The 26,775-nt window shown below is 28.9% G+C and overlaps 2 protein-coding genes across 3 annotated transcripts in view; one reads left to right on the forward strand and one right to left on the reverse strand.

The window, feature by feature from the left end:
• Positions 1-13,149, reverse strand: part of LOC106681024 (uncharacterized) — a 273,681-nt gene extending 260,532 nt beyond the window's left edge. For both annotated transcript variants that reach the window (XM_067053582.1, XM_014421127.2), the window contains exons 1-2: positions 13,035-13,149; positions 12,851-12,951 (exon numbers count right to left, since the gene is read on the reverse strand). The gene's annotated coding sequence lies outside the window, so the exon portion shown is untranslated. The remainder of the gene's footprint in view (positions 1-12,850; positions 12,952-13,034) is intronic.
• Positions 13,150-13,348: 199 nt separating this feature from the next.
• Positions 13,349-21,863, forward strand: LOC106681042 (myotubularin-related protein 10-A). The gene is made up of 13 exons (XM_014421158.2): positions 13,349-13,537; positions 13,769-13,829; positions 13,902-14,038; positions 15,080-15,235; positions 15,405-15,529; positions 16,331-16,465; positions 16,721-16,882; positions 17,692-17,837; positions 18,231-18,377; positions 18,902-19,077; positions 19,590-19,760; positions 20,880-21,092; positions 21,543-21,863. The coding sequence occupies exons 1-13, from the start codon at positions 13,481-13,483 to the stop codon at positions 21,750-21,752; spliced, it is 1,896 nt and encodes a 631-aa protein (XP_014276644.1). The 5' UTR covers positions 13,349-13,480; the 3' UTR covers positions 21,753-21,863.
• The last annotated feature ends 4,912 nt before the right edge of the window (positions 21,864-26,775 follow it).

A 26,775-nucleotide genomic window follows, 5' to 3' on the forward strand; every position in this document is an offset into this window, starting at 1 on the left:
CTATGTCACTTTTTTAAAACAAATTGCGCAGTTAATATATGTGTGTGTGTAACTATATTAACAGTCATGTATTTAATGTAGTATATATCATAAAATCAAGTTATGAACAATAAAAGAAGTACAAATGATTAAAAAACCCACGCCCCCCCCCCCTCATTATTTAAATTTTATCTGAACCATAGGAGATAGATATGTATTGGGACGGGTATTGACAGGAAATCAGTATCTGTATGATTTATTAACTGCAGGTGACAAGAAGATAATCGTTCCATTGAAATACGGCACCAGTCCATGAAGGTATTGTCCATGTATTGTAACCTGCTATTGTCTCCTAATGTATTGTCAACTTTGTAATTTACTTATGAATATTTAGGATAAATGAGAAGAAGATGGTTGGGGGTGCGGTCAATGAAACACAAATAAGTATGATTAACTTATTTTAATGTGCCGACGTTTCGGCTAGAGTTTCTAGCCTTCTTCAGGGCTAAAAACAAAACAAGATAACAACCACAGTAAGTATAGAAAAATAAAAAATATAAAAAGAAAGTATAAACAGAATAATTTTACACATATAATGAATAGTTTTACAAAATAGAATTAATAAAATGAAGTGATGAGAGAAGCGGGAAATAAAATGTAGACATAGGTAATTGAAAAAGCGGGTACAATAACTTACTTAAGGAAATGAAATAAAATTAGAGTTATATCTATATTTCATTGACCGCACCCCCAACCATCTTCTCCTCATTTATCATCCACGGTCAACTATCTCTCATAATTATAAATATTTAGGATAATTGAAGGGTCTTTGATATTTCATATTCCCTAATGGAAATCAATGAAATCCGTGAAAATAGGTAGAATTTCTGAACCTGATATTATGTCAAGACCTAATCATTTTTCAATCGACAATATTTAGAAACTATTTCAATGGAGGAATATAGAGTCGGGTTAGATGAAATGATCGAGTGACATTTTTTAGGAGATGAGATTTTTTAATATCTACCTCTGCCTGAATAAAATTTACTCTGCAGTACTAACAAAATTGTGAAATTATGAATACTTATTAGATTTGTTAAAAATTATTTATTTTATGAAATGTTTCTCAAAAAAATCAGACTTTATTGAATGGTACCAAAAAAAAAAAAAGATGGGGAAATAATTTTGCTATGTTTAACAAATACAGCCTGAGGGTTTAAAAAATAATTTAGAAAATATAGCGAAAATATAATGGTAAAATATAGCGGTACATTTAAAAAAAAAAAAAAAAAAATAACGTTCGAGAAAATGTTTCTTGTTTTGAAACTGTTTTTTCTATCATATAAAAGTATTAAATCTAAAAGATACTAAGAAATACAACTTTCCAACGGTTTTAATTAGGTTGCATTTGGATAATATTGTGAAGAGTTTTAATTTTAATAATGTTAATTATTATTTTTATCAAACATTTTTGGTTTTCCAATGGTAAATAATAAACTTATATTGCTGCTACTAATTCTGAAATGGTGTTTTCCACTAGGAAAAATATTTGTTCTCTTATCTCCTAAAGTTGATTATAAAATCTTTTCATTTTTCATCACTAGTAAAATATGAAATGGTTAATGATTTCAAATACTCAAGTCTTGCATAGTGGCCTAAATCTGTAATTTGTTAGATAGACATTATCCTCATATCTATTATTCAACCTAGTTTTGAGTTTTTTATAGGTTTCTCCTAATCTACAGTTGGTCACAGTTTTGGGAATCCCTATTATATATTTTAATATGATAGTTTGATTCGTAAAAATAATGTAAGAGCATTCAGTCGTAGAGAATTTGTTGAGTTTAAAACTTAGAGGAAGGTGTGCGCTTTCCTTTCGTAGGCGTGGTATACGATTCGCCATATTTGACAGTTGTGAGTATGTGACATGTATGCCAGAAATGTCAGGAGGATTTTTAAAAAAATCTGAATGTCTCAAAGTGTGCTCACATTTTGTTCCTGACATTGGTTTTTCAATTACAAAAAAAAAAGTTTATTTTTTTTATAAACAACTTTCTCCATTGTATCAGAAACAATTATTTGTTCATATCAAACTTAATACTGCAATGTTTTGTTGAAAAGAAATTATTTTTTATTAACTGTTCCTGGAAAACATTAATTGAAAAATTGAAGAAGTTGTTGTTGTAAAACCCTGAGGTCATCAACGCCCATGTTTCTTGCTTTATATTCTATTTCTATAATTCTATTTCACTTTAAATCATTTCAAAAAGTTATGATGAGTTAATATATAATATAATGAGTTAATAATACAATAATAATATAATGAGTTAAACTCGTATGACATATTCTCAATCTGGCAATAGCTACCTCCTCCCTGCGATTGGAACGGATTGATGTGGTCCATGGTTTAGTGTTTTTTTTTTTATATTTTTTAATTTGTTTGGCGGGCTTTCATCCCACATGGCTTGCCAACTAGATAATATCTCATTTTTCATTGGAAGACTTATTTCCTGTGGTGTCAGAATGGCCGTGCCCTGACCTGGAAGAGCAAGTGCTTGTTCAGCTGCAATGCCCGCCAGTTCATTTCCAGTGATCCCCACGTGACCCACATAATATAAAGAAAACAGATTTTCCCAAGTTTTCGAGCATGTTGGTATAATTGTGAATTTTTATGATCGCCGGGTGTTTCGGGGAAATTGACGAAGTTAATTAAATTTTATATTTACTACTTACTTTTTACAACAAAGTAAATATATTTTGTTATCCTTCATATTCACATTGAAATACTTCAACAGAAGAGAAGTACGAATTTCTTGAGAACGGCTTAATGGATTTTCATTATTGATGTTCTAAATTATTGGAAATAATATTTACTACATCTTCTATTATCTTTACATTTACGATTAAACGAACAGTTTACCGATAATTACATTAATGTGAGAAATCCCTATTCACTTCAACGTTGCCTTCAAGAGGCGTGGTCTAATCCCCACCCCTTAGCGTCATTTGGCTTGGAAGGAGATGAGGGTTATTGTACTCTCCTGACTTGAACAAAAATGTCAAGGTTTACACAGATTTATTGAATTATTATTTAGATATATATGAAAACTATCGATACGATGTATATTGCAATTCTTTTTTTTCGAGCATTTCCATCCCCGATAGACATTGCTGTTTGGTTGGTTTCTATGTCACTTTTTTAAAACAAATTGCGCAGTTATTGTCTTCTGAAGCGCTTATACGGGTTTAGTTTGATTCAGTATCTAAAGTTTTTCTAATCACTATTAAGGAAGTAGAATATGGTATATAAATCATTACGGGCATTAGAAGGAGATTGGAGTGACTTAATTTCTTATCGAGCGATTTAGTAGGCTAGCGTGAGCTGTGCCTTATTAATTAGGTGTTTGTATAATGTTAGCGCTGGCTGTCTGGTAAAACGCCATTCTTGGCACACCATGCCGACATGCACTTCCTCTTCTCAGTAATTACTTAATTATCCTTAATAAAAACGTACATCTTACGTCTACTTCAAACTAGTTTACTCTGTTAGTTTCAATACCATGTTAAACTTTAAAATTAATTTATTATTATTAATGTTTTTATTATCTCCTAGAAAAACATTAATAATTAAACTTAATTATTAATGTTTTTATTATCAACAGATTGATTTCATCGATTAATTTAATAGTTGATTAAATTCATCAGATTTTTTAATTTGCTATTGTTACTACAGGCAGCACAATTAAAATTTATAAAAACATTTTCCACACTAGGAGGTATTTCTTCTTATATTATGTATTTCTGTGAAAACCCCTACCTATTAATATAGTATTTTATACAATGTTTTTCATTAACGTTTCAGGACTCTTCCTCCATCTTTAGGATCAACAACCTGCAATAATTTTACCATCTTATAAAATAAATACCTTTGCTTGAGCGTGAATATTGCTTTTTAAATACACAGTAGCTTTTTTAACCTTATGTGTAGCAACAATCTAATTTTGATATTTATCCATAATTTTCTATTTCATTCTTTTATTAAAATATTTTACAATATATACTATTTTAAAGAATTATATTTTCAATATCACACTAAACTGGCTGGACTCTTATCCCTAAACTCTCTTTAAAGCCTCCTCTCTACTGCTATTGTTTAGTATCGCCCAAGATCTTTCCGTTATATCATTAATTAATTTTTCCAATTTTGTATTTTATTTTTAAGAATACGTTTGATTAATTAGAGACTATTGTTACTGAAATTTCTTAATTAGATCTGCAAAAGTTATATTCATGTTTTAAATCAAATTCGTAACTAACAAAATATATGTGATTAAATATCGACGAAAAATCGGGACACATACCAAAACCAAATTTTGCATCCAAACAAATTAGTCGTTTCTGTGTGGTGGTCAATGGCAGGAAAAATTAATTTCTCTTTATTACCGAGAGGTGACATCATCACTTCCACAAGGTACTGCAGTGATATTGACATAATGTTTAAAAACTTGTCAAAAAAAACTTGCATTTGTATATCGGAAGGGACTCACTACACGACAACGCTAGACTTCATGTTTCTCGACAGACAGTTAAGAAACTAAACGAGCTGTGTGATGAAGTCTTTCCACATCCACCTTATTCGCCAGACTCATCTTCAACAGATATCTTCTATCTGCTCACAAATTTGGACAAAGGTAAAATTTTTGAAAATGATTCTCAGGTCGAAAACGCATTTCTGACTTTATTTCCAGACACAACCCTGAATTTTTCAGTTCTAGGATTGAAAAATTTATAACACGTCAGGAAGAATGTATAGAAAATGAAGGTAATATTTAAATATAAACATAAAATATTTATTTTGAATAAAAATACATTGATTCCATAAAATTGTTTTACGAAGTAATCCTTCCTATGAAAACTGACATTTCATATAAAACGCCGCAATAGTTTTAACTATTTTTGTGCCTCTTTTGAGCTCCATTGGGAACATCTTCATACTACATAGGGTCAACAATTAACCTTTCAATAAAAGGAAATATGTTTCTATCTAAATGTGAAATCCTTAGTTTTTTTTTAGTCTGTTTTATGTATACTTGCTTGTAGATTAATTTATTAAAGCCAACATGATTTGTGCGCTAATTTAACTAATTATTATACAAAATAGTTGTAAAAATAAACCTGATATAATTTGTCCATTTTATTTATTTTTTTTAATAAACTATGTTTTTCAATGAAACTTATGATTTTTTGTAATTTGTATAAAAACTTATAGAATGAAGGAATCTTCAACAACAGAAAATCTTCTGATTGCCAATTATTTATTTTATGCTAGAGAACATAAATTTTAAAAGATTTTTTTATTCTTTATGCTTGATAATGCTAATTAACTTCAGTTTTTATCTTAAAAATCTGTTTTAAAACCCCGAAATTGTAATTTGTTAGTGTAATAAAATTAAAAAGTTCACTAAACTGAAGTAGAACCACCGAAGCAATGTGTTTCCTAGTCCACGAATAAAATACTACATATTATTACTTATGAATAGTATAAAATATAAAAGTTTATATATAATATTTTTGACTAATACAAATTTAACATTTATTAAAGGTTTTCCACTAAAAAAACAAATGGTATGAGAGAACAGTAAGTACAGCATATCAATAAACCAGAATGAGAAACACAGGAATTCCCTTCTCTTCCTTATTGTCCCCTTTCATTCAATTTTTCCAATTTCCTGGCAAACGGTCTCTTCGAATTTTTTTTTGCCTTAAGTGCTTTATCCAAATGATAATGTCCTGATATTTCTTTATTCGTTCCCTTATCTCTTTCTGTAAGATTTTTTTTTCTTTACAGCTTATGACCGATAATTTGGAAAATGGCAGGGGAAAATACTAATTTATTTTATACTACCAGACCTGGCAAAGCTTCGCTATTGCTATATTTGAGGATGTATAAACATTGATTGAACACTAGCTTCGCTGTATAATCGTTAATACTGTCCGATTTAGGTTTTTTCTTATTCTTTTATAAAATTTGATTATGTATGATATTTATGTATAAATAGACACATATTAAATAAAATATGAATAGTTTGTATATAATAACTTTCATTGTGCTTCAATATTAGTACTATATTCAAACAATTCAGAATGACTGACCGATCAAAAGTATGGTAAAAGAGTTTTTAGGAGTTAAACAAAGTTGATATTCGTTTTTATCACCTCGAAAAACACTTGAATCTTCGAAAAAAAAAAAACAATATTTGTTGGACCAAAATTTTCACCTCACGTTGGGCCTTTGATTACTTTTGAAAGTTGAAAATATAGAAATTTCTTCAACACGACTCAACCAATCTACACCAAACTTGGCAGTGGTTTAGTTGCATTAAGGTAGGAATTAGATAAAATGCAGCGGGGTTATCAACGATTATATGAACAATAGTCCCTGGAATAAAAAACAAAATCCTCGAGCTGAAAAATTTCTAGTTTCTAATTTCTTTGAAAATTGGTATTTGAGGATTTGAGATGGCACTAAAAATGAATATCATTTGCTTTTTCCTAAACACATTTTTACTGATAAGAAATATTTTACTGAGATCCTCATAATATTTTTTTTTTAATTTTTAGCGAATAAAAAACATTATTTTAGATAGATATAAATAGAATCAATAATATTTTTTTCTTATTTTTCAGAAAGAGACAGATCGATTGACATATAATAACCGTGAAAAAATTTATACTTTTTGAGTTAGGCGCCAAAAATGCTTAATTTTGTTAATAATTTTTTTTTTACCGAAAAAATCGGACCACCCAGTATTCTTTCCAGGAAAATCCTGAACATTTAGTTAAAGTCCCATCACAATCGGATTAACGGTATTGGTATGGCAGTGCTTAAAGTACCAACAAATAAATATTAAGTTTTATACTTTAGATTAATGTGAAAAATGTATTTCACAAAAAAAAAAAAATTCTTAACCACCTTAGTTGCAAATACATAAGGCGAAATATTGCTATCGGTTTCCTGTTAATATAGTTTTATAAAATCATAAATAATAAATTTCTTATACTGAATGAAGAACTAAGCACCAAAAATTTAATCAGTCTTGATCCTCAAAAGAGGGAGATAGCCTGAAACGTTAATGGAGGGAGATGGGTTAAGCTTTCACGAGGTATACAGATGTTCAGGATTATCGTACGAGTTACAGCACATAATAGAATGACTAATTCACGCACAAAATTTTAATGAAGTAGGTGCGCTGCTTCAACAAAAGTATTTAACATAGAATTCTGAAGCTTGGGGAACAGGTTAGAGTATGGTTGTGTATGGAAGAAAGAAATATTAAATTATGAGCCTTGAGCAAAATGTATAATCCATAACTAACAAGAGGAGGCTACGCACGTGGGATCACCAATTTCAATGGAACTTGTTTTTGTGATACTAGGTCGAAAAATAGTTGACACATGTCCAAGATTCTTGCCAATGCATCCTAGGAGTCGAGAAAAAAATGTTTACATATTTTTAGAATTTTTTTTTTTATTTGTTCACATACCACCATTGCTGTGTATGTATTTAATGGTCATTACGCACCAATCGGTTTATTTTTTGTGTTTAATTAGTACAGAAGATTATTTGTCATATTATATATACATATAAATGAGTTCAAATTTGTAAAAAATTACAAAAGCCAAAAGTCGCTTCCAGTAAAGTAAAAAAAAAAAATTATTTAAAACAATAAAGTCCGATTGATTTTCATATAAATCAAAAATTGAAAATTTTTGGGCTTGACTTTTGGTGAGTATTTGTTTTTTGCCCCAATCTCCCGGGTTCAAGAAATAAATTCATAACTGCTCACAATGTTATCCAAATCTAACGTAACTACAGCTTTTTGAAAGCTGAATTCCTACTCTTTCGACTTATATCAATATATTTTAGACTATATGTATTTTTATGGGAGAAACTGCAGTTTTATATTAAGAAAATTTCCTCAAACGTTTCATTTTATATCTCCGGTTCTAATTTGTTTACGAGGGTAAGATTTGTACCATTTCGTGCAGTTTAGAAGGCTCTAGCTCCTCTAAGTTTCTTGTAGATTGGTGGTGTATTGAAGGTATTGCAATTTTTGTAGATAAACATTTTGAGCCAATTTTTTTTATTTTTTCATTATTACAAAAATTCGTATCGAAGGGTGTTTTGGGAGGCGAAAAACAAATATCAACTGTAATTCTCTATAAAAAAAATATTTTGAATCCGAATGTTCAATCCCGATACCACCAATCGTTCTCTACATACATCTGTCCAGTGACGCCACTCGAAACCCAAATGTAATGAATCAATCTTAACTCATCCTCCCATCTACGCTTCGGTCTACCCCTCGGACGTTTACCTGTCGGTTCAGGGTTTATTAACATTTAAAGGATCCGTTCATTACTAAGTCTCACAATTTACACGCCCATCCAATTCGCCTCAATCCTATATCCGGAATTATATTTACCGGGTGTTTAAATAAGATAAATAAATAAATTGTATATATTATTAAAATAGTTATTAGAAATATACAAAATAAAATTATTTAACTTTATTACCGTACATACTATCCGCATCATAGCAATATCGCTTAAGTCAGTGGAACTTACCTAAAACAAAAATAATTATAAATATAGTCAAATTTGATACATAATATGTAAATATACACTAATCATACAATGAAGATCTTGGATATATAATGCAAAAACTTTATTTGATGATAACTGACAATTGAAATATTGTCTATATTAATGGTTCACTCCACAGTGGTGCTAAGCACATCTACATCAACTTCACAAACAATACAATAATGAAGAAATTCCTCAGGAAAATTACAACCCTTTAATCAGTTTTTAGACAGGACAGATTTAGAAGTTATGGCTGCAAATATAGCAATTTAAAATATCGCAAAAAAGTTCATTGTGTTTTCCAGTTGTTTTACTTTTGGTTTTTATCCCTTTTCCCTATAATACAAAAACTGTATTCGACGATAACTGACAATTGAAATGTATTATTTATATTAATGGCTCACTCCATAGTGGTCCTAAGCACATCTCACCCAACTTCTTTGTTACATGAATGTGAAATTTACAAACCTTCAATCAGTTTTTAGACAGGAGAGATTTAGAATTTATGGATTGTTTATTGATGCAAATATAGCAATTTAAGATACTGCAAAAAAGTCAATGTAATTTCCAGTTGTTTTAAATTTGGTTGCTGTCCTTTTTCTGGACCCCCTCTGCCTCGTGGCCTTTCACGAGACAGTCCTTTTCTCTCTAGGTTGAAGGGCTCGTTGAACTTTTCCACCCACATACAAAATTTGCTTAATACGGGTAGGTATGTTTAGTGGCCAACAGAGGGAAATTATTCTTCTTGAGAACATAGAGTCCAGTTTCCCTCAGTAGTTTAGCCTTTGTGCCTCAAAGGTGGTGCAAATAACAATTATGTGCCTAGCGATGTCTGGCACGCTACAATGAGAGCATAGGGGGTCGACATGGTGGTGAAGCTGTGCTCGAAAGGCCCCCTGCCCCATCAGGAATTGGGAGATCCAGTAGTCTAGGAGGACCTAATTAGCTTCTAACTGTGACCTTATGGTAGGAAAGTAATTCCTCAAGGTAGATCCAGAGGTTCATCACCCACTGCCAGTTTCACTCTTCTATCATGTGGATATTTTCAGGCAGACCTGATGAGCCTTCTTTCTTGTAAGTAATTCTCAACATGTCTTCTCGCAGGAGGTTGATGTTCTTGTTTACATATTTCTAGTTTTAAACCCTAGGAAAATTAAAATAAAGAAAAAGAAAAACCTTCACCATAAAAATAAAAAGTAAATAGAAAATCAAATAAAGTAAACATAAATCATAAATAATGAACCAATAATCAATTTAAATACTTGATTACAAATAAAATATATACAATAAACATGTTTTGTAGAATTAAGGTATAATGTTCACATATTGTCTATTTGTATATGTTTGGTGTGTGGTATGTGGTATTGGTAGGTGTATCTTTTTAGGAATGTCTAGTCATAGTCTTTTATTTTTTGTATGAACATGTTGTCGAAATGGATTTAAGAGAGAAAAAGTTTTGTTTCAGTAAGTATGTGTTAGTTCAATTGTCATAAGCTGTAATTCAGACAACTTAATTGAAATTCTGGTGTACCGAGAATAGTTATTTACTTAAAATGTTTCTGAATGATCTCTAATTTTCTGTACAGGTGTAGCTCCAGACAGGAACGTAACATGACATTAATCAAACTGCAGCTGCAAGCTTCTCTAAATAAAGCTGAATAAATAAATGATATCTAAAAAATAATATGCAAGTCATATCACTCATCATCACCATGCAAAGGTAATTACACTTAAATATGTACCATTTATCCATTAAAGCCTTATGGCAATCTGCACATTGTAAGCAATGAAAACTGCCGAAAAAATCTCACTGAGAGGGAATGATTAGACTTACATGTTGTTTATATGAATCAAAGCCACATCCATTTTTTTCCCTAGGAGTTTTCTAACTAATAAACTACGTAAACTGTTATTTATATTTGAAATCATCTTATCTTCAAACTCAAAATATAAGTTTTAAAATCAAAAGCAAAACTTACAAAATTTCCAAAAATTAGGAAAACCTTAAATTAAATAACATGGATAAGTAGTCCTAAGTTTTTTCGTTGTTTTTTTTTTTGGATTGAAAACATAATAACTGAAGAAGAAAATAAAATAGAGCTGAAGCGCTAGCAAAGATGAACCAGAATACTAAACAACTCCAACTCAAGAGTTACAAGCAAACATAAAACCACTGGGGGCTAGAAAAGAGTTCCTGTAAAATACTTATAAATCTCATTAAGAAAATTTTAAATATTGAAAACAAACTAGTAAAAAAAAATAATTAGAAAAGTCATAGGAACTGTATTCCAATGGATCCCAAGCAAACTATTGGGTAATGAAATATCTGACTCATTAGTTAAAAAAGGGTCCTTTATGCCGTAAAGAAGATTCATATCTTTCACACTTTGTCCAAATTTTAAGAACATCAGGAATGCATTTGTGGATTCTGAAAATAATTACTTCAAATTTGTACTAGGCTGCTAAAAGATGAATGACATTGTTGAATTTAACGACACTGGAATAATGAAAAAATTCTGAGGAGTAATTTGTTCTGAAATATATATTTTTTTAAATTTACAGCTGGTTTAGTCCAATTAGAAGATAAATTTGATTGAACACAAAATGAAGCCCTGTGCACATGATTCACAGTGTGAGGATTATCCTATATTTTATTCAAATAGGGTTGTCCAATTTTTTGCTCAGAATGTTGATTAGACAATGAAAAGTATTTCAAGAGAAATAATCATGATTTTGGAATAATACCAGACTGATCAGTATACTAAGAAAAAATTTCAATGAAAATCTATTATTTTATCGGTGATATTAAAAAAAAAAAAAGGAAAGATAATTCAACATTTTAAATAATTTATTCAAACATAATTTATATTATCACACTTATATTCTGTTTTGATGAAATAATTTCTTCATATACTTTCAAGCTTTAATTACAATACTAAAACAACCTTCCATGGAAAAAATCTTTAATTAAAGTAGTTTAGCTATACTATATGCTAATAAGTTGTGAGTTTCTTTTTCTTAGAGCCATAGTTGTAAGTTATTGGCTGCAAGAGTGAGCATACAGAGTTTTTCTATTATTTTAGTATTTAACAACTCTTTTCCAACTTTAATACTGTTTTCTCTTCTAGTATATTTCTTCTCTATTCATTTATTTCTATTCCTTAGCTCAACTGTTTCCCAAAATAACTAATGTTATGGATAGAAAAACTTCATTTCAGTATTGACTAGTTGTATTTCCCCCCCCCCCCCAACCTTATAATAAATATCCGAATGCTAGTTTTTTCAAAGCTATATCATCAGTTATTATTTTTTCATTTTATTTCTACTTGTGAAGTGAAATATTGTCATGGGAATTGAAAGTTTTATGTAAATGGATATTTTTTCCTAAAATCATCTTGCATTTCTATTTTTAACATTTTCACTAAAATGAAGTTATGCTTTTAGTTTGATATATATATATATATTTAGGAAACTATTAGAAATAAGTCTAGATTTATTGGCTTTAGTCCATAAGAAACTATCATTTTTGTAATTATTTATGTACAATAGTTCCTTTGAATTTCTAAATTTCACCTTAGGAATAATAAGACATTTTTTATTATTTTTTTCTTTAAGCTACAAACATTAACAATTGATTATTGATAATAACATCAATGTTTTAGGAATGTTAAACCTACTTCTCATACCAGTTAAAGAGAGCAGAAGACATTTTTTTAAAAAATTAATATTTCAATATGACTATTTCTTTTTAAAAAATTTATAATTTGATGTAACATACTTAATTTAATACAATATATTAAATACAAATAAAAATTTTATTCTTCCCACAATCACCAACTGTCTAACTTAAACATGAAACTGCTTGTCTTCTATATTTCATTGTCATGCTAAAAAGCAATGAACAGAAACTTTGTGTTGTTTAAATAAAAAGAAACTTTGTATATTAGCGTGTATTTGTTGGCCATTGAAAATAAATTTTAAAATAATGAAGCCTGTGAAACAAGAAAACAATCTAATAGGTATAACCATGGCCTATGTAAAAAAAAATGGTGACTTATGTACAAGTACTTAGGAACTCTAACTTAGAAGCTTCAATTTTAGGATTATAGTAGAGAGGTTTTTCTTCTACTGTTAGAATTAAAATCTTCCATCTATGACCATTATAATAGAGACAAATAAGAAATTTTAAAACTATCGATTTGTTTAACTAAAAAGTTTTCAATACCTTAAATATTAAAATCGACCAGTATCTGTTTTTTTCATAACTTTTAGCAGAAGGTGAGAATTTGATTTCCAGAACGGTTTATGTTCCACTTCCCTTGAAACCTATAAAAAAAGTCAATTTTCAATGAAATTCAAATTCATCTTATTTTTAAATACCAGTCATAGTAACAACAGGATCTCCAAACCTTTGGCATTGAAAATGAATAAATTAATCCATTAGTAGAACAGATTACATCTTCTATAAAGTCCTTAATTACAAGAGGTACTTTTACCGCTCATAATTTTTTCATAACCCTGATTACTTTAGCGCTCTCTTCCTATTTCGATGGTATAACTGTTACAAGAATGTTAACAAATGATGAAACATATTGCAGATAATGGTAAAATTATTTATTAAATCTTTAATTACCTATAAAACATATTTTTTAAAAAAATATTTCCCATTTTATTAAAACAATATTGTGACACCACCGGAAACTTATCAACAAGCTAGCGGGAGAACCGTTAATCAGCTATCAGCTGTTGTTGATTTCTTCTGTTAAGTTTGGGAATGTTTATTTGAATTAAGTATTTAGTTTTGTTTAGCTTAAATGTTTTGTGTATAATTTAGGTGATCAAATGTATTTATATTATGGCGGATAAACGATTAACAAACAGTTTCAAGAGCTATGTTGGGCTAGAAGACGATGTAAGTAATTTTTTTTATTAATTAAGTTGAATTAGATTATAGATAATCAAATTATCATATTCCAGTACAATTTTATTTGTTTCCTTTATTTCATTAAGTTTTATTCTACAAATATCATATATTTTTGGTGACTGTTTTCCTTGTGTCAAATGTGATTATTTCAAAGTTGTATTTTGTCCTAAAAGGAACTTGTATATTTCATTTTTAAATTACCATTAATGGTTTTTACAGTATTTGAATACGAGCAATGAAGATTCATTTTCGGATCAACTGACTGTTCGACTTTTACCTGGTAAATTACTATATTTTATGTTGTATCAGCATTTATAGAGCTGAATTATTGAAGTTTTATGTTCAATGGCAGGGGAATCGCTTGTTTCTGAAGCACAAAATGTACTCATGTTCGCACAAGTGCGTGAAAGAAAACAAGGAAAGTCTGGGTTGTTATGTGTTACAAACTTCAAGCTCTCCTTCATCACAGCAGATGAAAAGTCGAAAGAGGTATGTTCTTATTCATCTTATTATTTTTATCAGTTATAAAGATAACTGTTATATTGTGAAGGCTTTTGGTGATTGATATTTTCACTTTTTTATCATTCCGTTATTAAAAATATTTCTGAATTGCATTATCTTCATAGTAACATTATAATGAGTTGATAGTTGACTGTGGATTATATATGAGAATATGATTGGGTGTGCAGTCAGTGAAGAATACCTATAAGTATAAATAACAATAAAAAATAAGTTAGCGTTAATAAATAAGTTTTTTATGACTTAGATTTCTGATCTTCTACTAGTAGCTCTGATGCAGAGGTGGGAAAAAATTAACTATAGCTAACATTACCATGGAAACAATCCTTATTCATGAATGAACCATTGATAAATAAATATCGTATCCTAGGCAATTTTAGCTATTAGTTTCATAGGTATCCAACTCTGCCCTGATGAAGGCTAGAAACTCTGGCCAAAACAACACTATTAAATAAGCTCTCTCAACTTATTTATGTTATTTACTGACCGCACCCTCAACAATCTCCTCATATATATTTTCTACGGTCAACTATTTTCTCATCACTATAAATAAGTTGTTATTTATTTGTGTTCTTCACTGTACCCCCAATTATCTTCTCCTCATAATAATATTAGGTTGAAGGATGGATTTTATAACCTTAATACTTCCCCAACTTTCTTAAGAGATGTAATGTCATAACTTTTCTCTTAGTTTGCATCTCAAATCTTTTTACTCTGTCCAATTCAATTTGAAAAAACCTTAAATCAGTTTGAAATCAGGTATCATACATCTGTCACATATATGTTAAAAAATTCCATACTTTATTATATCTGGTTTATTCCAATAATTACCCCAAAATTAATTGTAACATTATAAAATAAGAAAATTAAATGCAACACAAGTAAATGACAAAATAAAATTCATTTTCATTGTAAATTATATGTAGTTATGGAATAATGTATGCAATAAATTCTATACTTCATATCTGTAACATATGATAAAGTGATTTAGTAAAGATCTACTCGTTCTAGGAAGTGGCTTTTCAAGATGTACTACAGTTAGGTGAAAATGATGTTTGTTTGTCGAATATTGATGCTCTTTACTTGTTCGGAGACAAGAAGAGAAAACTAGTGCCCGATAGCAGAAACATTACTGAAAAAGTTAAGGGTCTTCATATAGTATGCAAGGTAATTCTATTTTTTTGTATATATTTAAGTTTATTTTGTACTTAATTTCTATTTTGGTTTCTACACTGCAGTTTTTAGTATGAAATACTGATACACCTGATTGCCTAATAAATATGCATTTTAACTCACAAGTGTAATAATTTAATTTGCCTTTGTTTTTGCTTTCAAGAATATGAGAATGTTATCATTCAGCTTCAAATTTTCTCCAGTAGGCCATGGAAAAACTCTTACTAATGCTCTTTTACATCATGCTTTTCCCAAGAGGCATCAGTTGCTGTTTGGCTATGATTACAGGTAGGTAACTTGATAATTTGTTTGTATTGAAATAGTCTTGATTTAATAGCTTATAATAGCTTTTTCAATTTCCTTGTAATATAAAATAAATACCTTAAGTTTTTATTAAGACTGAGAAAATAAGAGAATAATTTGGAAAAAGTATTTGATTTTTTCCCATTTTAAGATTCTGTAATGTGCTACTCACCCCCATGATGACTTGCCGCCATGTGTGTGGTTGCCCCATAGGATAACTAGTGCTTTAACATTTTATACCTTTACAAAAATCTGATAACTTGTTTGAAAACGGTTAACCACTAGAGGTCAGTTTTTGAATTTTTTTGACCAATTGATGGTAATCCATTATTTGTGAGTGGTTTTCTGTGAATCCTTAACCTCTGCATTTAGATATCAATTTTTTTTTCGGAGCTAGAGCTCTTACAGGAATGGTGAAAACATTCAATACTGATAAATATGTGCATTTAACTTCTTTTAATATGAAACTAATCTAAACTGATTACTATATTTTGAAGAACAATGAATTAACTCTTTTGTAGTAAACCATACTTATTCTAAAATTAACCTCTATATGATATTTATTTATCCTACTTGAAATATTTTAAAAGTAGAGCCTGTGAATGAAAATTTTTACAATAAAAATTAAAAGAATGTTTAGTTGAAAACATTTTTAATTAAAGTTAACAAAAACTAGTTTACACAGTTGGAATGCCGATTTTCTTTAACTTTTACCACCAATGAACTCCTTAGCTAACTATAAATCTGTTTGTGCATTATTGATAAGAAATATTTTCCATTCCATAGTGAGCCACAGTACCCCTGTACCTCTGAAACTGTTATGTTCCGCGATGCAGGGGACTGGGGTAAAGAGCTAGCAAGAACTCAAGCCCAAGGTTGGAGATTGTCAGCAGCTAATCACGATTTCCAGATGTTTTCTAGGTAGGATAAGAGTATGATATCATTTCTATTACGTTAGTATCTCCTCAGAAACTGATATTTTTTTATTGCATTATTGATAGATGATAGAATTTTTTTTAAATAAAATTTTTTCTTTATCATCCTTTTTTTTATATTATAACTTATGCAGCAACAAGTTGTTAAACTCTTTTCCACTTATATATTTTGCAAATATTTACTGATTTATCTTTTAAAAAATTATTGTTCAAAAAAATTAAATTTCAAATTTGGAAATAGCTTACCTCGGTGGTTAGTGGTTCCATCTAGAGTTCTCGATTGGCAGCTTGGTGAAGCTGGACGACATTTCAATTCTGGACGCCCTCCACTTTGGTCCTGGAGTTCACCCAATGGAGCAGCTCTAGTGAGGATGGCTGACATTGTTCCAACAATAACTGACAGGTACATAAAGTTGCTTGTTATGTTATGAAATATTTATTTTTAACTGTGAAAACTCTTACAACTTCTACATTTCTACTAAGGTTGATATTTTGCATAGGGCAACAGCCCATTTTCAAAATCTTTGTTCACAATCTGAAATATAATATAAATTAGTGTACTACCTATCAAACCTTCATACATAGAACAAGCTTATGGTCTATGTATGAGGAACTAGCGGCAGGTCCTTACGAAAGGAAGAAAAGGTTAGAAAGAAAGAGATATCCAGAGAAAGCAGAGTGAAATAAAAATCCAATTTACATTTCCAGATATAGCATAGAATAATAAAATAGCAAAGATAAGCACCAGAATGTACTGATTCAATATGTATATTGTTACTCACTGCCTCCTAAGGAGGAGAAATCCTAGGAGCTTAGCCAAGTTTGTCAACTCTCTGGGCTATATTGAGAGATGCTATATGTAAGAGGATAGCTTTTAGTAGATGAGAAGTTTCTGTTGTAATCTTCATTGATTCAAATAATACATTCAGAATATAATAAATGGTTATCTATAAGTCAAGCTAAATTGTTTATAAGAAATAAAAATATGATATACAATATTTACTTGATGGCTGTAGTAGTTCTCGCTGTAGCAGCTAGGTAGCATCACGTCAGTTTATAATGATCAGAAAGAGATGTTTCCCAAAATCGTAGACATTATATTATAACCACCATGAAATTATAGTAGTCCTTGGAAATAAGTTTATTCAATTAGGACATGAGAATTGCCCATTCTATGGGAATCACTCTTAAAGATTATTTTTATTCTTCTAGGGTACAAGAGAATATAATGCTTGAGTGCGTAAGAAAAACTCATCCTCGGCTGGCTCCTCCAATTGTCCTAGATCTTACAAAAGATCTTCCTTCATGCCGCGAGTTACAAAGCAGCTATCTTAAACTTCGAGAGCTTTGTACACCAGGTACGTATTTATAATTTATTGTGTTGATATACAAAATGAACCATCTCCCTTTTATATATTAGTCTTATAGTTTGTTTACTCTTATAATCTCGCTAATAGGCATCCCCATCATGAAACAAAAAGTATAAGTGCTTGTACTTTATAGTTTATTTTTGTATTTATGACCTGATACTATGAGCTTTGATTATGAAACAGGTGAGGACCTGTACGACTACGAAGGTAGTCTATTGTGTTCTGTTTTATTTTATGTTGGGTGTAGAGTAAGACAGGTGGATATAATCTTTAGCTAAAGTTCCTATGTTTTTTTAAACAAATATCCTATACCATATTTTATTTAAGATTGATCTATTGATTCTATAATCTATGTGTTTTTATTTTATCTTTTATTTACAGAAGACATTAAACAATTCTGGGTTCAAGACCAGCATTTTCTTTCTCATTTGGAGTCCTCAAAATGGCTTCAATATGTATCTGCATGTCTCTCAAAATCTGTTCATGCTGCTAATATCTTGATGAGAGATACAACAGTTGTTCTCCAAGGTACATCATTTGTACATAATATTTTGTTTTTTATATATTTATTAGTCAGGAATGAGTACTAGTTTTTTCTTTTGTTGTATTAGAGTCCTTTATATTTTATTATGGTTAGATTACTTTCTTCCTATCTTACAAATCATATTATTTTCAGGCCAGTTTATTCATTCATTTACTGAGATATTTTATTTTTTTTTTGTATTCCCAAAAATAATTGCTTTTATTTCATTTGTTTGTTTCTTGTGAAACATGTTCATAATTTTGAAAATATGAATGAAACAGAACTTATCTGCTTAATTATTTAAAATAGACAAAGAAGTTGGACAACTAGTTGCCTGTTTTTATTTTCATTTAGCTTTATTGGTAAGGTAGGGTTATACATTCAAACGGATCGTTCTTTACTTTTTTTCCTATGGATCATTCTTACTCAATTTAAGAGGTGTAAAACAAATTTTATTTTATTTATTAATGACTTTTGAAAAATTAATTTACATGTCCTATACTACAAAAAAAATTTCTGTTAATTTTAGAAAATGATGGAAGAGACACATGTTGTGTAGTAACCTGCTTGACACAACTTTTACTTGATCCTTACTTCCGCACCATTCATGGATTCCAGTCTTTGGTTCAGCGGGAATGGGTTATCATGGGACACCCATTTTGTACTCGTCTTGCTCATGTCTATCAACAAGATGTATCCAACCAGGTTAGTGCTTTTACGATATATTGACTGAAAGTTTGTGGAACAGTAGAAGTGTTCATTAGCACTCTTGGTGATGTTAATATGTATAAGATGTGTTTTTTTAACCATAAAATATAAGGTATCAAAATAGTAAAGGAAAATTATTTATTGTTAACCAACGTTTTATCCCACTTTGCAGGGCTTCTTCAGGACTAAATGAAAAACAAGATACAAACATTGTAATAATTGGCAAAACATAAAATAAATATACAGATAAAATACGAAAATAAAATAAATAAAAAAATATTTTTTTTTAACAATAAATATTCTTCTTTTACTATTTTGATACCTTTATTAACTGCCATCTTTCTACAATCTACTTCAAAGTGTCTACTATCTCCTTCCAATAAAATATAAGCTTTGTCATTTATTCTTTGTATGTATGTATGGAGTTAAGAAGTGTTAAAATATAAAAACAATACATAAATAAAAAATCTATGTAATTACTCATCTCTTATAATGATAAATCTTTGCAGTCACCGATGTTCCTTCTATTTTTGGACTCCTGTTGGCAACTCCTGCAGCAATTTCCGACACACTTTCAGTTTACAGAGACATACCTAACCGTGCTATGGGAATCTGCTCTACTTTCAATCTTTGATACTTTCTTATTTGATTGTGAGCGTGATAGGATGGCTGCCAGCACTGTAAGCAATACTTTTATCGTTACTTTCATTTATAATTTCATGACTAATGTTTATTTAAGTTTATCAAAAAAAATTAAATGATATTCTTGTTATTTATAAGTATATGGCAGAACATTGATATATTAACATTACATTACTGTATTATAACATATTAAAATTACAAATGGATTCATTGGACGTAACTGAAAGTTTTTAACAAAATGAAAAATTTTTAAACCAAATTATTATATTTAAACTCAATTATTTTGTAGACATTAATGTCAGAGGAACAATTTGTTAAGTGGTCTTTAATGGGAAAACTAATAAAAACATGTCTATTTTTTTTCCTGATTATTATTCTGGATTAATTTATGATGCAACAGAAATAAACTTACCCCATGTTTTTCTGAGCATCTGACGTGATTTGAATGATAAATTAGTAACATATCTGCATATCGTAGACCATAGCATACTGGTGAGTTAGAGCTTTATTTTCTGTCTTTCTAGTAATGTCTGTACCCTCTTTTCTTTAACTATAAGTTGTCTTCATTATGTACTCCATAAGGCCATCGAATATCATGTTTTGTTTTTACGAGTACTTAATTACTTTATATTCTAAAATTATGTGAAAAAAAAAAGTTTTCAGTTTTTACCCTCTCCTGTAAAGTAGGTAGTGTTTTTTAATCATTATGCACCTTTTTCTACAAATTTGCAACACCTATTAATTTGAAATTCAGTCCCGACTTAGCTGAAAACTCTAGAGCTGCTGAAAGAAGGGATTTCTAAATTTATAATTTACAAGTTAGATTACAGCACAATTCAAAAAAAAAAATTCCAAGATCAGTCAACAACCTAGCTCACAATTTTGTATTAATCTAATAATCCTTCATTTCGTAGACATAATATGCCAGAAATAAAATTTAATTTCAATTACTTCTAGCATGTTTGAGATTACCCGCTTTACACATCATCCAGAGACCAAAATATTTTTCTGATTACAAATTATGAAATGTTAACAGCATAAATTTTAGATTTTACAAACAGTGATGTATTAAAATGTGCCAGAGCACATTATGTGAAGTGATATAATGTAATTTCTAGTTTATAGATCATAATTACATTTTCTCGTATTATTTGTAGGAGCCAAATGACCCGCTGATCTTGAGGAGTGTTTGGGACGAACTTGTCAACTCCCGTGATGCAGCTCTGTTCGTTAATCCTCTTTATTTCCCTTCTGATGAGAAGATCGATTATCTGTGTTTTAAACCTTCTCTTCCAAATATTCAACTCTGGCTCCAGGCCTATTGTCGCCATATCCCTATTCTGGAAATTAGTGGTGGTGGTCCACCGCAGGTAATTTTTATTAATTTTTTTTCTATTATCTTAATTCATAAAGTACTAGGTGACCTCTCAATTCTTTGTTATTGCTAAATTTGGGTATATAATGTGAGCATTAAATTATTTTTATATATAATATGTGCCACAATACATCATGTGAAGTGATATAATATAATTTTTAGTCTCTAGACTAGAAATTAGAAATATATATATATTTAAGGATACAACCGAAAGTTTTATATGAATTATTATATTTAGTTTGAATTAAATATTTACTTAATCTTTTTTTTTTTTTTTTCTTGATTGATAAATTTTAATTTGTGTTGTTACATAAAAAGATGAATTTTGTTTGGAATCTTTTTTCTGGAGGTTTATTTTATTTATACAAAAAGTCAAGGGGCTTTAATATTTGTATATTACATATAACTAGCTTTTTCATAGTTTTTTTTTTTTTTTTTTTTTCAGATTGACCTGACTGCTCGAATGCTAACGGGACAAGTTGAAGGAGGTTTCGATGGTCCCCCGCCCAAAGTTGGTTCTTTCTTCCCTTTTTCGCCCCCTCACTCTTCCGCCCCTCCTCCAGCATTATTACTCAGCTCACTCTCTTTGAACACAAGTTTCCATTCTTCGGAAATGATGTTGGATTCACAATCTATTCTAAATGCTCCGGATTAGATTTCTTCATTTTCGCAAGGCAAAAGGGTACAAATTAAGGAAATGTCTAGTTACCACTATGAAAGTGTTTCCTTTCCGAAGAAACCTTACTATAAAATATATTTTAAGGTATTTTTTCTTTCATTAACCAGTTCCTGCTGGTTCAACTTTAAAATACGAAATAAGAAATTATCAAGGTGAGAAATGTGATTGTATATTTTTTTATGTTTCTGTTTGATAATATTGTTATTTATATCCAACACTGTTTAGTGATAATGTTATGAAATTTTGAGAGGTTTATTTTTAATTTTTAAAAAAACCTAATTCATGATAATTGTTGGATGATTTAAATTTTGGGTATTGTAATAAATGTATACAATTATTACTTAGCTCTGTTATGGTTATACAGTAAAACCTTCAATTACTAGTATCATAGAAGAAGGAAGACAAAATAAAAACTATATTATAATCTATCAAAAAGAAGTTAAAGTAACACTTTAACGAAGAACTCTAAATGTTTATATCTTACATAAGTGCCTAATAAATAAAACTAAATTTTAAATCACTAAAAATAGAATAATCTTTATTTTGTATAATTGATAAGGAAGTGATATTTACAGACCGTTTGGTGTAGTCATACTTGATTGTTAATTTAGGCATTTTTGACATAATTTCATATCTCATTTTTATGGTTATTTCATGAGGAATGTTAATTTTCTATTGTACCCATACAAGCTGAATCATCCTCCTATATTCATTTTCATTTTTTAACATGAACATTCTCTTTAAAAATTTCGTTGGATTAATAACTGTATTAGTTGAAATATAATGTGAAATCAAAATGATTTTATCTGTTCTCTTGTTGAAAACTATGCTAACAATACATTTTTTCCTCCTTTAACTAGTTGATTAATTGGAAACAATGTTCATCTATTGTCTGGTAATTGAGGTTTTACAGTGCCCAAAATCTGAAAAAATTTAAAATAATTTAGAATTGAACTTATCGATTTTATGTAAATATAATATTAACAGATTTATTGAGTATGGAAATGTTATAGATTTATGTAATGTTAATATTACTCACTATATGTAATAAGAGACTTCTTTCTTATATGTATTTATAATGATATCTATGATATGATATACATATGTGATGCAATATTTATTGTTTATACACTAATAAGCATTTATAGATAATTAAACTAAATATAGGGATGTTCTATCTCAATAAGTTATAATTGTAGTATTAAGTATAATCACTCTAGTGGTTGACCTATTACTACTTAAATCAAATCATATTTTTTTCATAAATTTTAAAAATTATTTTTATATCAACCTTAAAATATTAAGCGGTTGTATCTTATTTTTTCTCACTGAAGTTTAGGCTTGTGTTATTTACATTATTTATATAAAGTTGCTGTTTTCCTTTAATAAAATTTAGTGGGAGGTTTATTATACAAACTAATTGAGGTGGAAGGTTTAAATGTCAATTTTTGAGAACATGTTATAGTATTATTACATAAAAATAACAACATATAATTATTGATAATAGATCACAATACGTTTGTTTGCTTATTTGAAGTTCATCCATCGAACAAGTTGTTAAATTCCTGTATCATAAAAGCTCATTGTCTGAAAAGACCTTAATGACTGGACATTAAGTAGCCGGTTTATATAATTAAGAAACTTTAATAAATATTGAAGGTAATTAAATTTTTAATTTCTAATAAGCTTTTATAAAAATTTAACTCATTCGGTAATTAAATTTTTAATTTCTAATAAGCTTTTATAAAAATTTAACTCATTCTTTTTTCATTGTATCTTTTTAAATTATTTTCAGAAAATTAAAATGGGAACGTTTCTGGATTTTTTTTTCTGACATCTATTTCATACTGTTATTAACAATATCGTTTGATTACAATTGGAAGATAATTCTCTAATGTGTCTTTTTCACACTGTTGATGTGAAATGTACTAAATTTCTTCTCCACATTCTATTTTCTATTTGTGATTTTCTATTTAATTTTCTGAATTGGCAAAACATAGACAGTTGGTTTGTTTAGCAATAGTTTAGAGGCTCAAGACTTGGTGGTTAGAATCTTCCGATTTTATTCTAACTATTGTCTTGCATCACTTACAGAGCTTTTACACTTTAATTTTAAACAATATTATTATCAACATAAATATTAAATCATTCTGTTGAAGTCCATTTGAAATGGTTGGATGACACAGATCATTAATGCTAATTTGCATAAGTAAGTATTGGTCTGTATTTATAGGAAGTACGATTTAATTATTTTGTTTGTTTATAAATGCTCTGTCCATTTTACTTTTAATGAATGATACATTTGACATATAATTTCAAAAATCATGAATAAGATTTAAAAGTACCAAAAATTTATTTTATTATACAATAGTTTAAAAAAAAGCAGCATATTTAATCTGTCCTTGGTAGTAATACTATAGAATTTTTTTTTTCTGCATTTTCTTTTACCATTCTTAAATTATTTTATAAAACTTCAGATAAAATTGTTCCCAGTGAGTTCTTACATTTACATATTAAGTAATTATTAAATTTTTTATCATGTAATTATTATCAGATTAAGATAATTATCAATGAATTTGAAATATCAAAAGTTATTATAATTAAAACAGGGTAATTTAAATGTTAAAAAGATTTTAAATTTACTATAGTTGTTGACTGTTGATAGCTTAACCACGAGGTGAATCTATATTTGTTTTGTTGTATTTATTGGTAAAATTTTATGGTTAATCTTAATTAATATCCAGATGGTCAGTTCTGAAAGGTAATTTACCATAATTGGTGATTTGCAGAAAATTGTACATCTTGTTTATTGTTTGTTTCTTATTCAAGCTAAAATTATATATTTTTATTCTTTAAATTTGTCAATGTTTTTGCATGTCATACATGACAAATAAGTTAGCAGAGTTTCGTCTTCTTGGTTTTTCCATTAAATATAACGAAGATTTTTTATGCCATGTCTGTATTCGTATGATTTATAGTAGTAACATGACGGCTCGAAGTAAGTCCTTGCTTTTTTCTTACCTTTTAGCTATTAATTCATGTTTCTTGCGGCTATCCCTTACTTACCAATACCAAATAAAGTATTCGTATATCAGCTGTGATAAACTATCCATCAAGACCTGTCCCTACCCATAAATAAAGTTTCTTAACGTACAGAATCCAAGCTTGGGAATCTTACTTCAAAGAGTGTATGATAATAAATGTTTTAGATAAATTTGTCTTTGTCTTGTTTGGTTTATTCCATTTACAGCAAAAATATTTTTTATTTACATATAAGTATCATTATTGTGGTTTTCTAAGGTCTATACTGGCATTGTAAAACAAGTTGTGCGACTGTTGAAATCTAAGGTAAAAGTTCTCCACTACAGCTTATCCATTTCAGTATCATTCATCATCAAATTCCACCTTAGTGTGATCACCATTGGTTATCATGATTCTGCTGATTGTCACATAACCAAGAATTCGGTGAAGATTGTTCTCACAGTCTAAATCATTTATTCTTTTACCTGGCATTTCTGCTTTTTGAGTTTTGTTTTGTATTTCTTCCTCTGGGAAGCCTTTTAGTAAATGCTAGGGAAGCATATATGTATCCCATTTATTGTAAATGGTAATCGCTCATAACCCTCACTTTTTTTTTAGTTTACAACCCATTGAGAAAGCAAAAGATGAAAGAAATGTTTTTAGGAGATGTAATTTATTCAGTCCCAATATTATGGGCTAAATTATGTTTAAAGTATTTTTTATTTTACTTTATCAGCCTAGCGCACTTTTTCTATTTAGTCTATTAGACATTTAATTTATTTGTAAAATATATTGTCTGTTTGCATTTGCCCTGATAGGTGGGGACTGATTCAGTGTTGATACCTTTAAATTTATGCATGTATTTATATGAACTCTAGAAAGTAAATGTGTGCATATTTTTTTTTACACACAAATATTATGCAGGGTCAAACATATGAATCCATGCATACTGTTTTATTTATTTCAGTCTATAGTTTATATTATAATGTAGTATTTAAAGGTGCATTAATTTTAACTGTGATAGATTTTGTTTATTTAAAGTAGATTTAACACTGTTTTCTTATCAAATATTTTAAAAATTGTTATTTTTTTTTTTTTAATTATATTTCTTTTAGTTCAAGAAAATTGAAGGTTGTATTTATTTTGTAATTAAGTAATATCCTAATTTATATTTCACCTATTTTGTTTTTAATGATATGTATATAGTGTACTAATTTCGATTTAATTTCTTTTTTCTATTTGTATTTCATCTAAAATAATAATATATTGAAATATAAGTTTTAATATTGAAAAATAATTCTTTTCTTCCTGTGTCTCAATATCTTTTTAAAAGAGTGAGGCTTTTTATAACATATGCCATCTTGGTAATTCTTATACCAAGGTTTACCATCAGTTTCATCACCAGGTTGCGTCATTTAAATTACTGCAGTGTTAACAGAAAAATCCTCAGGAGTCTCATAAACTAAACCTCATAAACTAAACTTCTATCTACGTATTTAAATAATCATATATATATATATATGCTGGGTGTTTCAGGAGGAAATGTCAATAATTAAGGGAGCTTAGTTTACCAAAAGTGTAGTTCAGTGTCACCCACCTCTCCCCTACCTCAATCCATCATTGAAGACATGTTTTTTTTATAGGGTTTTCTTAGAAAACAACCTTTATCCTCTTAAAAATTTATATTTCTCCAATGTTACTAAACATTCAACTTTATCATCATTTTCAAGGTATCAATGAACTCGTAGGGAAGTATCTCAGGCAATGAATTTTCAAAATAAAATCATGGTAATTTGAAATAATTTATTTAATTTCATCACCATTCCAACAGTACAGCTAACACAATTTTGAGGTGAGGAAGTCAGAAAAAAATTAGTAAAGTTTTTTTCTACTAAAACAGCCCATTTATGAATCTGTTGGATTGAAATTATAGACCAATTTTTTTATTATTTTAGTTATTTCATTTATTTCCTAATTT

This window comes from Halyomorpha halys, unplaced genomic scaffold (assembly GCF_000696795.3).
Source record: "Halyomorpha halys isolate HHAL.00 unplaced genomic scaffold, Hhal_1.1 Scaffold305.1, whole genome shotgun sequence".
Classification (NCBI taxonomy): domain Eukaryota; kingdom Metazoa; phylum Arthropoda; class Insecta; order Hemiptera; family Pentatomidae; genus Halyomorpha; species Halyomorpha halys.

What these genes read in the sequence shown, in the direction of transcription:
- LOC106681042 (XM_014421158.2), top strand. Translation starts at nt 13,481, where the DNA reads ATGGCGGATAAACGATTAACAAACAGTTTCAAGAGCTATGTTGGGCTA. An exon ending in TCGAGAGCTTTGTACACCAG is followed by an intron (nt 17,838 to 18,230) that starts GTACGTATTTAT and finishes TTTTATTTACAG; the next exon opens with AAGACATTAAACAATTCTGG. An exon ending in TACAACAGTTGTTCTCCAAG is followed by an intron (nt 18,378 to 18,901) that starts GTACATCATTTG and finishes TGTTAATTTTAG; the next exon opens with AAAATGATGGAAGAGACACA.